Raw genomic sequence first — 13,438 nt, 5'->3', positions numbered from 1 at the left:
GCCATAAACAACTAGACCTAATCTGCCTCCGACTTGGACTTGGACTTGGACTTGGGTTCATCCAATCCGCACCCCTCGCCAGCCCCTTTCCATCACGCTCATTGCGGCCCATTTGTACATCGATGGTCCTTCGGTTATGCGCACACATAACACAAAATGGTGGAGCATAAAACGGAATCGCTGGGCCCCAAAGATGAGCAATTGATGATAGTGGATGTGGAAATGAAGCCTCAGTCCCATTCTGTGTGTGTGTGTGTGCAAATGGAAAATGAAATTTAAAATTATTTTGCAACTAAATTACTTGTCTTATTGCCGTCCAGGGGATTGGTCGATCCCGATCCGGGGTCCTATTTATTGTGCCAGCGACAGCAGAAGGCAACTCGAGGAGCGCAACGAGCGCAAATAGCAGGCCGACTATAAATTCGCATTTATGCCCAAGACAATCATAGAACTCATGCCAGCCAACAAGGATGTTGCCAGCTCAATAGGGCTCAACTGGCGGATACTCTCGAAAGATGGTAATGTTTGCAAACCAAACGTTCGAATAATGCAATGTAGTTGTTCTTTGCTTAAATGAATTTTAAGCCTGAATTGTATATGTAATTATGAGTGTTTTTTTTTTTTTTATTGTGCCCCCTAAAGGAAGCTAGTCAATTTTAAGGCCAAAATGACTGCAGAGTAAGGCAGCTGCGAACATGGCGCTGCATTCAAGTGCTCGAGTGGCTTAGTCCTTTGGCCAGAAGCACGGACCAATAATCATAATCATATTGTTCGGGCTGCCCGGCCAAGAACAATGAAGACCTGCTCTGGCCAAAAAGTAAAACAAAACACCAACACCAACAAAGAAAAAAAAAATAAATAAAAATAAACACAACCCACAAAAACAATAATAATAATAATAATAAGCAGGGACAAGGACAAGAAGTGGGTGATGGTGTGGCAGGATGTCATGTTAATATAAATGTCCCGGCAGTCCTGCTGACTAACGCAATTGCAAACTGCCCCACGCCCCCTCATCGCCGCCCCTTTCTTTATGCACACTTGCAGGGGCGGGTGTGTGTGTGTGTGTGTGTGTTGTGGGTGCCCGTTTTCTGGCCCTATATTTGCTTTCTGGCCTTTTGGCATTGCCATCAACTGCCAAGATCAGCAGAAAATTTTTGCAAATTTTATTTTATAGCATTTTCACAAGTGGAAAGTCGTGTCGATGTATCCCTGCATATATGTATGTATATGTAGGGCGGATATAAAACCGAAGAATGCGAGTGTGTGTGTGTGTGTTGGCCATTCGGGCTAAGCAAATAGCTTCGTTTGTTGTTTTGCTCTATCAATATTTGACTTTCGGCTTGGTTTTTTGTCTCCAACCGCTTTTTTTTTGGTTTTTTTGTTGTTGGGCCTACGAAATTACCATCCAAGTGAGAGGGAAAAACGTACACGGCATTTTACTGGAAAATCCGGCAAGTGGCTGTGTGGAAGGCCAGGAAAAATCGAAGGAAAAGGTGCGGACAAGTCCCCTGCTGATGGATGAACATTTTTTGGGGCTTAAAAGTTTAGGCCCTGCACAAGGCAATATTTAAAATTGGCCAGAGTTTCGTGCCGCTTGCTGCTGACAAATGCCAATTGAGAAATCCTCGACAGAGTCAGCAATCGAAGACTTATCGAATTAGTTTCGGTAATTGAAAGGACAGAGCTGGAAATCTATTTCGCAAAACCCATTGAACGTACACGACAATTTTTTTTGCTGAATTTATATATTTAAAAGAGCTGATATCCATTAGATTCGGCATCTTCTCTTATCCGATAGCCAGCTGCAATCCCCTCGATAAATAATCGATGTCTGGAAACGATAACCCTTTAAGCTCGCACATCAATCAATTACCACTGCAGTTCTTATGGCACAAATTACTCTGGCTCCGTTGTGAAAGCTGCACCATGGTTGTGACCATGGGATCGCATCATCATCAAGTTCCCCTTGTCGCTACTCCGAACCCGGAGGTTACTTTTAGCCACCACTTGCACACCGTTTGCAGCCCTTTTAGAGCCATCCGTTTACATGCCCCCATACTTTTGGCATACCCCCCACCCCTTTTGACCACTCCGCTATTCTCCATGGTTGCCATCAACAACAGCAGTTGCTGCGGCCCCAAATGCACTCATGCGATGGTGTCAAAAGGTGTACGGGTCATGCCCGTAGCCCCCATGGCCCCATAGATCCCCATCGCCCCAACTCTTTTTGCCATTTTTATACACGGCCATAAATGGCACTCAATAAATTTGAAACCCAGTTGAAATGAAATTCAACTCACTGCATTATATTACAAAATAAATCGCAAGTTTTAAGCTTATATGCAACATTTTTGATATTAGACACCAATAGAAAATCAAACTTTGTACTTGAATTTTTTTTTTTTTTAAATTTCATATCATATTCTATGGCATTTTTTTGCAGTGTGCCCGCCCCTTTCAGCCGCTTTTGCCTTTGGTATCCTGCAAACACGAGCGCACTCGCCATTCAAGTAAAACAAATTTCCGTTGCTGGAACATCAAATTTATGGCCCACAGCCATGGATAGAGCGGGGGTCATTGTTTCCATCTCCCTTGTGGAATCGGGGGTACCCAAAGTCCTGCCCCCCCATCCCCACCTATTGCACTCTTTGTGTCTGCGAAGGCAGAAGGCCACTGGCACTTACCAATTGTGGTCAAAACGGTCAGCGAATACAAAAACGCTTTGGCAAAATTCCACTCATGCGGCGGTCCACCGCCCACTGCCACGCCCCCAACGCCTCCGGCACGATGATGGTGATAGTGTGTGTGAAGGAGCACGGCTTCCGTGGCCGGATTGTTGCTACCCGGAACACCAGAGGCGCCCGTCGAGGACGACGACGATGACGACGAGGATGAGGAGGAGGAGGAGGAGGAGGGGGCGTTGGCCACATCGTCGTGCGATAATTGCAGCATAACATCCTCGTTCAGTCTCTTGATTAATTGGTCTTGAAACTTGGCTATTTCAAGTGCGGCTAATCTGTGAGGGAAATATAGAAAGAGAAGGAGAAGGTGAATGAGTGGGTCACGTCGGTGAAGCATATATGAGTATCAAGTATACGCCCAGTTTGCTTGCATCAAGTATACGCACGGAGTCACCAGATTAAGTTGAACAAGTCTACACAGCTATGTAACTTATTATTTTATAAGTTTATTTAAAGTTTTTGTTTTTCTTTGTTCTTTTATTACTTAAGAGCACTCACTTTGTCCAGTTCTCCTTGTACAGAATGTTGAGCGAGACGGTAATGTCCCATATATTCTCAATGGTCCGCTGTCGCACATCGTATGTGTCCGGCGAGAGGGCAAACTGGGGCATTCCGCCCGCCTCCAAATCGGTGGCATCCATGCCATCCAGGCCGTAAACAAACTCGCCACTGGATGCGGGCTGGCCAAATGGATTGAGCCCGCCGGCACTGGCGCTTCCGGCCAACGTTCCCTGCGCGGCGACAGCTGCGGCTGCAGCGGCCATCGTGTCATTGTCGGCATGACGTCCCTGTACCGCCTGATGCTGCTGCTGCTGCTGATGTGGTGTCCTTTGCTGCTGCTGCTGTTGCTGTTGCTGATAGATACTACTCCCGATACCCGCTGCACCAATCCCGAGTCCAGCCAAATTGCGCTTGGTGCTGGCCAGAGTGTGCTGCTGATGCAGCAAAGCCGAGTCCTCGTTCTCGATGGTCAGAAAGATGAAGGAGCCTGCAACGAGGTGGCGAACAAAAGCCAAACATCAGCAATGCAACACTGCGAGAAACTGGTAAGCAAAATGCTTGAAAAGTTAGAATACTTAATACTGCACACAAAGTAAGCTAAAACACGTTCATCAGGATCCGAAAACCTTATATCTTATCAGCAAGTTAGTAACAAATATTATATTAAATTATATTTATAGACTATAGATAGATAGCTAGATTTTCCTTGCCGTGCAACGTCGTGTGGCAAAATTTCCAGCAGAATATGAACTCAACGCTAACTCATTTGTTTCCTATATGGGCGAAAAAGGATGCAGGTGGCGAGGAGATAGGGCTCGGGCCATAAAGCATCTTGAAGGTGTTGCAATCGTTCTGAGCCAAGTTAAGAGCATCCTGTTGCAACCACATCGTTGAATGGCAGAATTCTCGGGCATGTTACGGCCAATTTATGGGGGAATTTTATAAAGTGAAATGCTCTGGCAAGTGCAAACGCCTTTTAATCTACTCGTATCAAAAAATAGTATAGTATGTTTACATACTGAAAATTTTAGCTATTGGTAAGTCCTTGTTTTTGTGCCTCCTTTTTCGCAGCAAATCGATACAATTCCCAAAGGCCTTGTTCCTTTGGGGATGTCAGTGTTGATTCCTGTCACTCATTTAATGTTAATGCTCGCCAACTAATACACACGCTCACATGTCACATATTTTTTTGAAAAGTTTTTCGCCTGCCTACAACAAAGTTTCCATTTATTTTTCCATTCACGCCCCTCGTGTGTTGAATGTTGGTGTGTGAAATGAGCAGTTGATGTCCTCGCCAAAAGCCAACACATGTCAAAGTTGAAAATAATATATGCATGGATGGTGGAAAATCGGATCGGAACAGATCGCAACAAAATGCCAAGATGATGATGGTTCGGACAGAAATCTGAAGGATATGACACATGCTAGTGTAATGGTCTTGATTGCGATGGAAAATCCGACATATTCGACTTTATTGAGCGGGAAATGCCAGCGTATCGGTAGTTATATATTTGTCAAAGAAATTGTTTATAGTTCCCGTCATTGGGCTCAAAAATGTGTAAATGGTTTATTGTTCCAACTGCAGAGGCTTCAATTTAAATGGGCTTGTAACTTTGGCTTGAGCAAAAATGTGCGGGTTGGGGTAAAAGTCATCTGTCATGTGTGTGTGCGTGTGTGTAATGTGACGTCACCGGTCTCATGCACGGCCTAGCGAAAGATAAATAATTGTTTGTGTCATTTTGATGATTTCCTCCTAACAAGGGACAACTTTTTCGCCCAGCTGTCGCACGCACACACACACACGCACGCACACACACGCACACACACACAAGTGTGAATTTTTCGATTTGTTTAAAGTATTTTCACATGTGTGTTGTGTTTTTCCATGTCGCCGCTGTACTGATGTTGCTGTTGTGTCTCCCACCATCGCTTGTCAAAGCAGCCGTCACCGTCAGAGAATCGGAGAATCGGAGAACGGGGCACAGAGTCGGAGAAAGCGGCTGAGATTCGAAGGAGGATTTCCGTTGGCGGGGAATGTGAGCGGGCGAGACCGCGTCAAGTGTCGCCTTTTTGGTTTACCCTAATACCCGCTCATAAACATGACTGCGCTATACTTTCATGCCAATCTCTGCCCGGAAATTCAGTTGAAGTTCACTTCGCACAGTGGTTGTTTTTGCACCATTTTCCAATCTTAAACATCACTGGGCTATATTATCATTTCAATAAGAAGTAAATTGATGAAGAAAACCTTTCAATCGGAAACAAAAAATTGGCGGCAGTGTTCCGATGAACATATGCTAGTGTCCACTGTACCGGAAATATACGCATTTCCACGACAGTGTGAGTGAAACATAAGTTTTGGCGCTGCGGCCGCCATTTTGACGTTTGTTTTTGGGCGGAAAGTGAGGGGGCGAATGATTAATTAAATTTATCACGTTGTCGTGCGGCGGATTGGGCGGCGTTCCCGCCCCCTTTCTGTTGTTGGTTAATTTAAACGTCGAAGCCTGTGACAAGATACATTAAGCATCCTTGCAAACAGTAACGCTGTTCCACTAGTGTAAGCCCCATTCGCATTCGCATTCGCAACCGTGTTTGTATCCGAAAATGTATCTGTAGTATCTGTATATGACACACATGCGCCGCAAAAAGAGGAGCAAATGAGCTGAGCGCGTGGCCGAAAGAAGATGCCGCGTTAATTAGGCTGGCCGCAACAATGAAATGCCAACTGGCACAAACAGACAGCGGATACAAATGATATGTGAGTGCCTGTCACGCACAGTGCCGCCAACTTGGCTATTGGGCCAGCACCTTCGGGCCACGAAACTATAGCCAAGTTGTAGTTTTATTAAAAAAAAAAAAAAACAGCAGCAAGTATTTCGCTTAACAACGCTATGCAACTAATTCGATTCAATCGATGTATCTTGAAATGATCTATTTCTTGTTCCTAAGCACAGCTGGTTGAGTTGGCAGCCAACTCTGTCAAATTAATTTTAAATTAAATTTGCTCGCTAATTTATTGAATTAATTAGTCGAACTCAATTCGAATTAGCGCTTACCCAGAAGTGTGTAGGCGAGAAGCAGCATGCAGATGCCCAGGTTTGTCAGCAGGGCGGACCACACCGTTTGTGAGGTGGCCTTGCGGCTCTTCTTCTTCTCCTTGCTTCCGTATCCGGGTGGCGTCTTTCCGGTCTCACCAGCAGCAACACCACCGCCAACGCCACCGCCGGCATGGCCACCTCCTGGCGTCGAACTGAAACAGGAGCACCAGCCCTGCCGCTTGCGCTGCCGTTGTTGTTGCTGCTGCTGCTGCTGCTGATGTTGCTGCTGCTGCTGTTGCTGCTGCTGCTGGTGTTGCTGCTGCAGCTGGTGCTGCACCTGCGCTTGGGCCTGAATCGAGGCCGCCTGCGGATGTGCGGGTGTCAGCGGCTCCTTGCGGCTGGGTGGTGTGGCCATCAATTGGAGCGGCAAGAGTTTCGCATTGCTTTTGAGCGTGCCGCAATTGCTGTTGCTGCTCATGTTGCTGCCGCTGATGTTGCTGTTGTTGCTGCCGGCGGTGCTGCCAGCAATGGAGGTCAGCGGCGGATGGGGCAGCGACATGGAGAGCGGCAGGCTGGGCGGCGGTGCCATCATGTCGCTCACATAGCCACCCGCTGTGGGGTATTTCAAAATGCCCGGCGGCGCCATCGAAGTTTGGGCCAAGGATACGACCACCTGCAAAAGTTCACAGATGTCAAAAAAGTACGCATTTGTAGATAAATATCGTATTTCAAAAAGATACTTTTTTTTTTTTTTTAAATATGTATTTTTAAATTAGTTTCTATGTGAACTACTCACTTGACCGCTCTGGCCGCCCGTCTGGTTGGCCACCTCAATGTCCTCGAGCGTGGGCATGGGCAGTAGGGGCGTGGTCTTGAAGGTCGTCGTCGCTGGTGGCGGTGCGGGCAGGAGGAGCGGGGGCAGCTGGGCGGGCGACATGCTGGGCAGGATGCCGATGGACACATAGTTGCCGGCCGTGCCGCCGGCGGACGAAGTGGGCGGAATGCCCCCACCCATTCCGGTGTTGTAGTGCAGGGCTGTGGGGGCGGCCATGGAGCCGGTGGGCGGGGCAGCGGTGACGGTGGACGCGGCGATTGTGTGGGCGGTCAGCTGCGAGGGGGGCGGAGGCGGCGCCCCGTTTTGCATTGACATCGGTTGATCCGGGTTCATCTTGCATTTGGTCGCTGTTTTGCCCGCTCCTTGCCTCGCAGTTCAATCAATCAATCAATCAATCAATCAAGCTGCGGATTGAAGAAGGACAAGCCATACTTAATGGGTTGGATAATGGATAGATCTTGTGTCTTAAATGTTTCTAAAAAGGAACAGTGTTTAATTTAAACTTGAGTTCCTCTATCGAAAATGTTATAAATAATTTCATTGCATACCCATTCGTGGTTTTGATTAAACATTATTACCCAAGCCGTTTGACATCCAATTGGCTTGATGCCATTTTTGTTTTGAGCTACACAAACACACACACACACACACACAGGCTAAACCTTAAGCCATTTAGCTCAGCATTTCGAATTGCTTGACATAATTTTCTGCTAAAATAGGCAAATAGATACGATTAACCGATTTGGTATTCCGCCCCGATGGCCAAGGCAATCGCTTACAATTCCGGCCAAAATCCGCAAGTGCCGCAAATGAAAATCGCATTTTGGGTATTGAGAATAGCCGAAACTTTGGGCCTTTTGCAGGTGGAAACTGAAACAGTTGAGTGCGGTTCATCAAAGCAATAATTAACAGGCACTAAAGCACACACATGAATGTTTGGATATCAGAATGCTGAAGACATTTCCATTAATTTGTACAATTGAATGCTTTTCATTAAGTTGCAATTACTCGAAATTAATCGCTTTTGCCAAAATGCCCAAAAACTGACGGGGTTGGCATTGGGCTTTTAGTGGGTAGTTAGGGTGATTCGATGGGTGTTTCCATGGGCAAAGCCTAAGCGGCTTACGCACCCAATCATCAACTCTGCCATCGTCGATTGAAGTTCGCTTTGATTGAGAAGCAGACGAGCGTGAAATTTGTTTAGTTTTCACTTCGAAACGCCAAGGTTTACTCCCAACTATTTAGGTGAAGAACATTATTAGCCTGGCATTTCAAGTGTGACTACCAAATGTGTACTGCATAATCATTTTTGCTTACTAATTTGCTAAAAATTTCTAAACCTAAGACCGTTTACTATGCAACATTTTAAGAATATGCGCAACAAATCGCCCGGAGGCGAGTAGGCAAACGAAGGTGCGGCAATTAAGGACGCGCCCAAGGACACAAGGACAGCATATTTGACTTGGCCCTTGAGTTGTTTTCTGTGCAACACGACAAACACGTTCCCGAGGCTTTTCCATCGCTTTCCTCGCTAGTTTTCCATGCGAAAGCGAAGGCGGTCAAAAGGCAGTCGTCAAGTGGCTAAGACAAGCGGCAGAAAAAAAAATAAACAAAAGGTGGAAAAACAACAACAAGAAGCGCAGGGAATTCAGTTCAAGTGCAGCCAATGTGTTGCGCATTTCGTATGCAGGGCGGCAACGGAGGCGGAGAAGGGCGTGGCCCTTCTCGGACACCTTCACTTTGGGCAGTTGAGAATCTCGGCCAAGGGGCAAACTGCAGCATGGGAAACACAAAAATCTTGAATCAAAGTCACAAGTGGCCAAGGTGAGAAAACAAGCAAACATATATGCGAAAAATGCGAAAGTTCTGTGGCAATTGAGTTGCTTCGATTGGGAATACTTGAAAACTAGTTGAAAATAGTAGAGAAAAAAATCATTTCATACAAATTTATATATTATGTGCTATGAAAAAAAAAGAAAGAAGTTGATCACAAATACACAAGTCAGAACGTAATGTAATTAACAAATTAATTTAAAGGCAACTATTAAGTCCGCTTTGTTCTCTCAGTATTGTTATATTCAATTTAAGTCTGCTACAAACAGTGGCAGGGAAAATTTGTTGCGACTTTAATTCCATTACACATGATTTGCCATGCGGCAGCAAAATCGTTTTTGTTGGAAAATCCAGACCCACTACTCGCAGCCAAAAGTTTCGCGATCGTAGATGGTTTTTGGGTGGAAAATCGAGGGGATTAAGACTCATTTCCTGGCGCAGTTTGCCAGCCCGCGAAGGCTGAACATTTAATGCTCGCTCAAATGAGATGAAAACTGGTTGGCGAAATCACTGCCCACTGGCCAAGTTGACCGCAAAAATGGGGCGGCACGGCAATGGAAATGGCAGGAGAAAATGCCGGCGGCGGAAAATCGAGGGCTGCGACTTTCGGGCCCAATATTTCAAACACGCGTCGAACGCATTTCCTGTGCGGAAAACGGTTACAGCGGAAATGCAACTTTGCCCGTTGTTCGAGCGTAACTGTTGTTTATGTTTGCCCACACACACACGCACACGCACACGCACACGCACACTAGTGCAACACTGTGGCCTCAGCTATCAAACAAGGGAAGTGAGAGAAAGCGGCAGAAGGCAAGAGAAAGCGGGAGAAAGCGGCACAGACCCGTATAAATTGCTTTTTTGGCCAACACTTTTTTGCACCGTGTTCCGTTTGATTGGTCCTCGCAACCTTGTTGCACTGAAGAATATGCATGGCAGTGACAACATTGCGTATACGTATTTAAAATCAAGTATACGATCTTAAAAGAATTAAGTACGGCATATGGTATCTTCTGTTAATGAGTTTATATAAATAATCAGTAAGCTCAGTTCATGTGCGGTAAGTGGCTTAAATACAGTACACTGAAACTTTAACTAGACGATTGTATCTATGGCAATTGTTGTGATACAAATTCGATGGCTGAGAAGCTGTGCAACTGTGCCAGTGATGCCTAATGCCTAATGTTGTTGTTGGCCCGCTGGTTGTTTTGGCCCCGCCCCACTACTCAGTTCACAGCCCCCAACTCCAGTTTGTCCCCATTTTCTGCTGTCATTCTTTTTTTTTTCCGTTCGGACTCGGCATTGCCATGGCTGGCATTCATTTTCTCGCCGTGCGTTGACAAAAGTCTCACGCAGTAAATTGAGATGGATGGATGGAGGAATGGACAGTGTGGCTGTGGAAAGTGGAAAGTGGGGGAATCTCGGGGATCTTGAGGATCTGGGGAAATACCATCGTGCCGGCTCCAACTGAGCCAATAAGCTGGCCATGGGCATCGTCCCGGTTGGAATGGGCAAACTGATTCGCTCAGTCGTCATTCCACTTTGCCCACTCGCATTTCTCTTTGCTTACTTCATCAGCCTACCCAACTTCCATCTTTTGTGTCCTTCGCCTTAATTGGTTTGTCGTCCTGAGTGCTTCCCTCGCTTGGACTTCAGTATTCAACGCTTTGTTGGCTGAACTTGAAGATAATTTGGGGTATTTTTTTTGTGCAACGCCTCGCAGAACAGCGAAAATTATTCGATATTTAAATTCTATAAGGGCAATGCTTTAAGCGTTTTGTTTTGGCTCATTATCGGAAGTGCGGAAGCATTTCGCATTTAATTCGCACTGGCAATCAAAGTTCGCATGTCAATTGGCGCTGGAAAATCCCTGGCACTTGACTTCGGCACTGTGTTATATGTATGTATATATTTAATGCGCCTTTATCTCGATCGCTGTCTCTTTTGCTCGCTGAGATATTTCAATTAATTTTATATTCAGCACTTTTGCTCATTTTTATGCTGATTATTTGAGGCTCGAAAATTTGCAGGCGTCATTTAATGCCATTTTTATTGGCCCTGCAAATGTTTCGCTCCTGCTTTCGCATCCTCGCCCTTATTTTAATGCATTAATTGTGCTGTCTGTTTTACTTTGGCTTGTTCTTTTTTTTTTCTCTTTTTTTGTGAGCCAGCAGCAGTGGGCGTGGCCTCGACTATCATTTGTTATATGCCCCGTTTTATGAGCGCAATGATTCAGTTGCTTGTGGACCGCTCGCGGCATTAAAATCGTATAAAAGCTGCGCGTCGTTAACTCACCAAAAAAAAAAAAAAAACAAACAAAAAATAAAGATAACATGCAGGCAAAAAATTGAAGAGATAAATCTGTTTGGTCCTTTGGAAAGGATCCTAAAGGAATCACGCAATTAAATGTGACTATCGGACTTAACTAGAGTAAATTTTCAATTGATTTGCGACTTTCCCTCATTTGTTCATTGTCAAATTTGTTGTATAGTTCACATTTAATACTTTTTTGCTTTTGATATTACGTAAAGTATTTTCTTCTTAATTTTACTGTTTCATATTATTTTTTTTTTTGGTATTGTTATAGGTAAACCAGTTCAACACATCCTTTTGTGGCCTTGGTAACGCCTTCTGATTTGGTTTTGTTGCGGCATTTTGAGCTCTGTATCGTTTTTGCGCCCAAGGGGCTGTGTGGGCGGGTGGGGGGTTCGTGGACCCGCCTGGAAAAGGGGGCGTGGCTGCGGAGGTAACGCTGGCGGGCGACATAAAAATATTTGCTTAATGAAATTGTATGCGCGCGAGAATTTTTGTGTGAGTAAAATTAATTTCAAACATGGATAAGACGACCGTGTGGGCGAAAAAAGTGGGTAGGAAAGCACATTCCCTGGGAAAAGGAAAAGGGAAAAAAAGGGGGGGGGGGTGGTGTGGGTAGGTGTGTTGTGTGTTGTGTGACAACGGGTGTCAACGAGTTTATTCCTCGAGATTAAGATGCCGGGCTTATGAAATGAAATGTCAGTGAGTGCGCGAGTGTGTTTGCTTGTCTTTTGCTTTTAGCTTTTATGGCCACATTGTCGCCTTTATGAGCTCTATATATATATATATATATATATATATATATTTGGCCATTCCGCAGCGTTTGCTTTGGCATTAGATCTGTTATTAGCCCAGAATTATGACAAATCTTGATGTCTCTTCCATTGATATTTATGATGTTTATTCGTTTATGTATGAATTGCGTTTATTGCCCGCTCACTGGATTTATGATATTTACTTTTGAGTGTCTGTCATTGCACATGCGAAAAATTCGTTATCAAATATTTATTATTCATAAAACTAAGTGTTAAATTCCTATACAAGTTATATTCACAGTCACATTCACATTCATATTCCACTACAGAGTGAAGTTTTTGGCCAAGTGTCATAGAGGCATAACCGCAGGACACTCCATTCATCATTTGTTTTTGGCATTTACTTGGACTTTGATTTTAAATTGGTTTACGTGCAAATCGCAAATAGTTTTACTAAATTAATTGCTTTGGCAAAAAAAGACCACTGAACCTGAAGTTTCCGCTGCTGAATTTGGGAACTTTTGTTGTTTGCCATCGACCCCACCCCCCCACTCTACCAACTAAATTTCCACCCACATTTCCAGCCCTTTTTTGCGCCCACTTTTCACCTGCGGCCCTTAGCCACAACAATCGAAACACATCGAACACAGATTGCCAGCACTAAATAAGCATTTGTTGTTGCACGTAATGTTGTTGCAGCTGTCGATGTTGCGGTTGCCCGATGGGCAACGGTTCCGTGGTAGGGGCGTGGTCTGATTTAGCGAAAAGGGGTGAGCAGTTGCCATCGGGCTAGTTTATTATTATTTACTCTGATTTGGCTTTGTTGAGAAAGTAAACGGTCAGACCGCTGTGTTTATTTTTAGCTGAAAAACGAGGATGTCCGTTAAAGGGACAATTGAACTGCAATTGTTGCCAAAGTTATAAATTTTAAAAATTATTTGAGTCGAAAATAATGTAAGTTTGTTTGGTGCCAGGCTGTGTTGTGATTCCCCCCTAGGATTACCAATCGATCTTTGTGCAGAGAGCTCTGCTCTATTAATGTTAAATACTTGCTTGGTCCAAAAATCTGGACTGTTTAATATTTATTGCTAAAGTTAACGCAAATCTGTAATATACTTTCCAAAATACTTTCTGAGCGAAAAATGAGTTTTGCGATGCACATTGTTAGCTTTTTATCATCATTTTTTTTTTTACCTTAGTGCAGCTGTGTAAATGCCGGAAGTAAAAATTACTTTTTAAATTAGTTTCGCACTCACATGTGAGTGGGTGGATATAAGCTATGTATGTTCGCCCTCTCATTCTAAACCCATTTTGGCTTACTCGCTCTTGCTCTCTCTCTTTCTGGCGCCGTATAGCCTCTCTCTCTCTTTCGCTGAGTGCTGGTGCTCAAGTGTTGCAAAGCGGCAAAAGTTTGCCACTAAC

At 44.7% G+C, this 13,438-nt stretch overlaps 1 protein-coding gene across 3 annotated transcripts in view; it reads right to left on the bottom strand.

The window, feature by feature from the left end:
• CG42594 (uncharacterized protein) overlaps positions 1 to 13,438 on the bottom strand; it is a 65,743-nt gene that overhangs the window by 4,436 nt on the left and 47,869 nt on the right. For all 3 annotated transcript variants that reach the window (NM_001297940.1, NM_001169196.3, NM_001169197.3), the window contains exons 3-6: positions 7,080 to 7,522; positions 6,302 to 6,956; positions 3,243 to 3,732; positions 2,688 to 3,019 (exon numbers count right to left, since the gene is read on the bottom strand). In NM_001297940.1, coding sequence (NP_001284869.1) covers positions 2,688 to 3,019; positions 3,243 to 3,732; positions 6,302 to 6,956; positions 7,080 to 7,451 — 1,849 coding nt within the window. In that variant the 5' untranslated portion in view covers positions 7,452 to 7,522. The remainder of the gene's footprint in view (positions 1 to 2,687; positions 3,020 to 3,242; positions 3,733 to 6,301; positions 6,957 to 7,079; positions 7,523 to 13,438) is intronic.

The sequence above is a fragment of the Drosophila melanogaster genome, chromosome X (assembly GCF_000001215.4).
Source record: "Drosophila melanogaster chromosome X".
Lineage (NCBI taxonomy): Eukaryota > Metazoa > Arthropoda > Insecta > Diptera > Drosophilidae > Drosophila > Drosophila melanogaster.
This window is presented reverse-complemented; position numbering and strand designations above follow the sequence as displayed.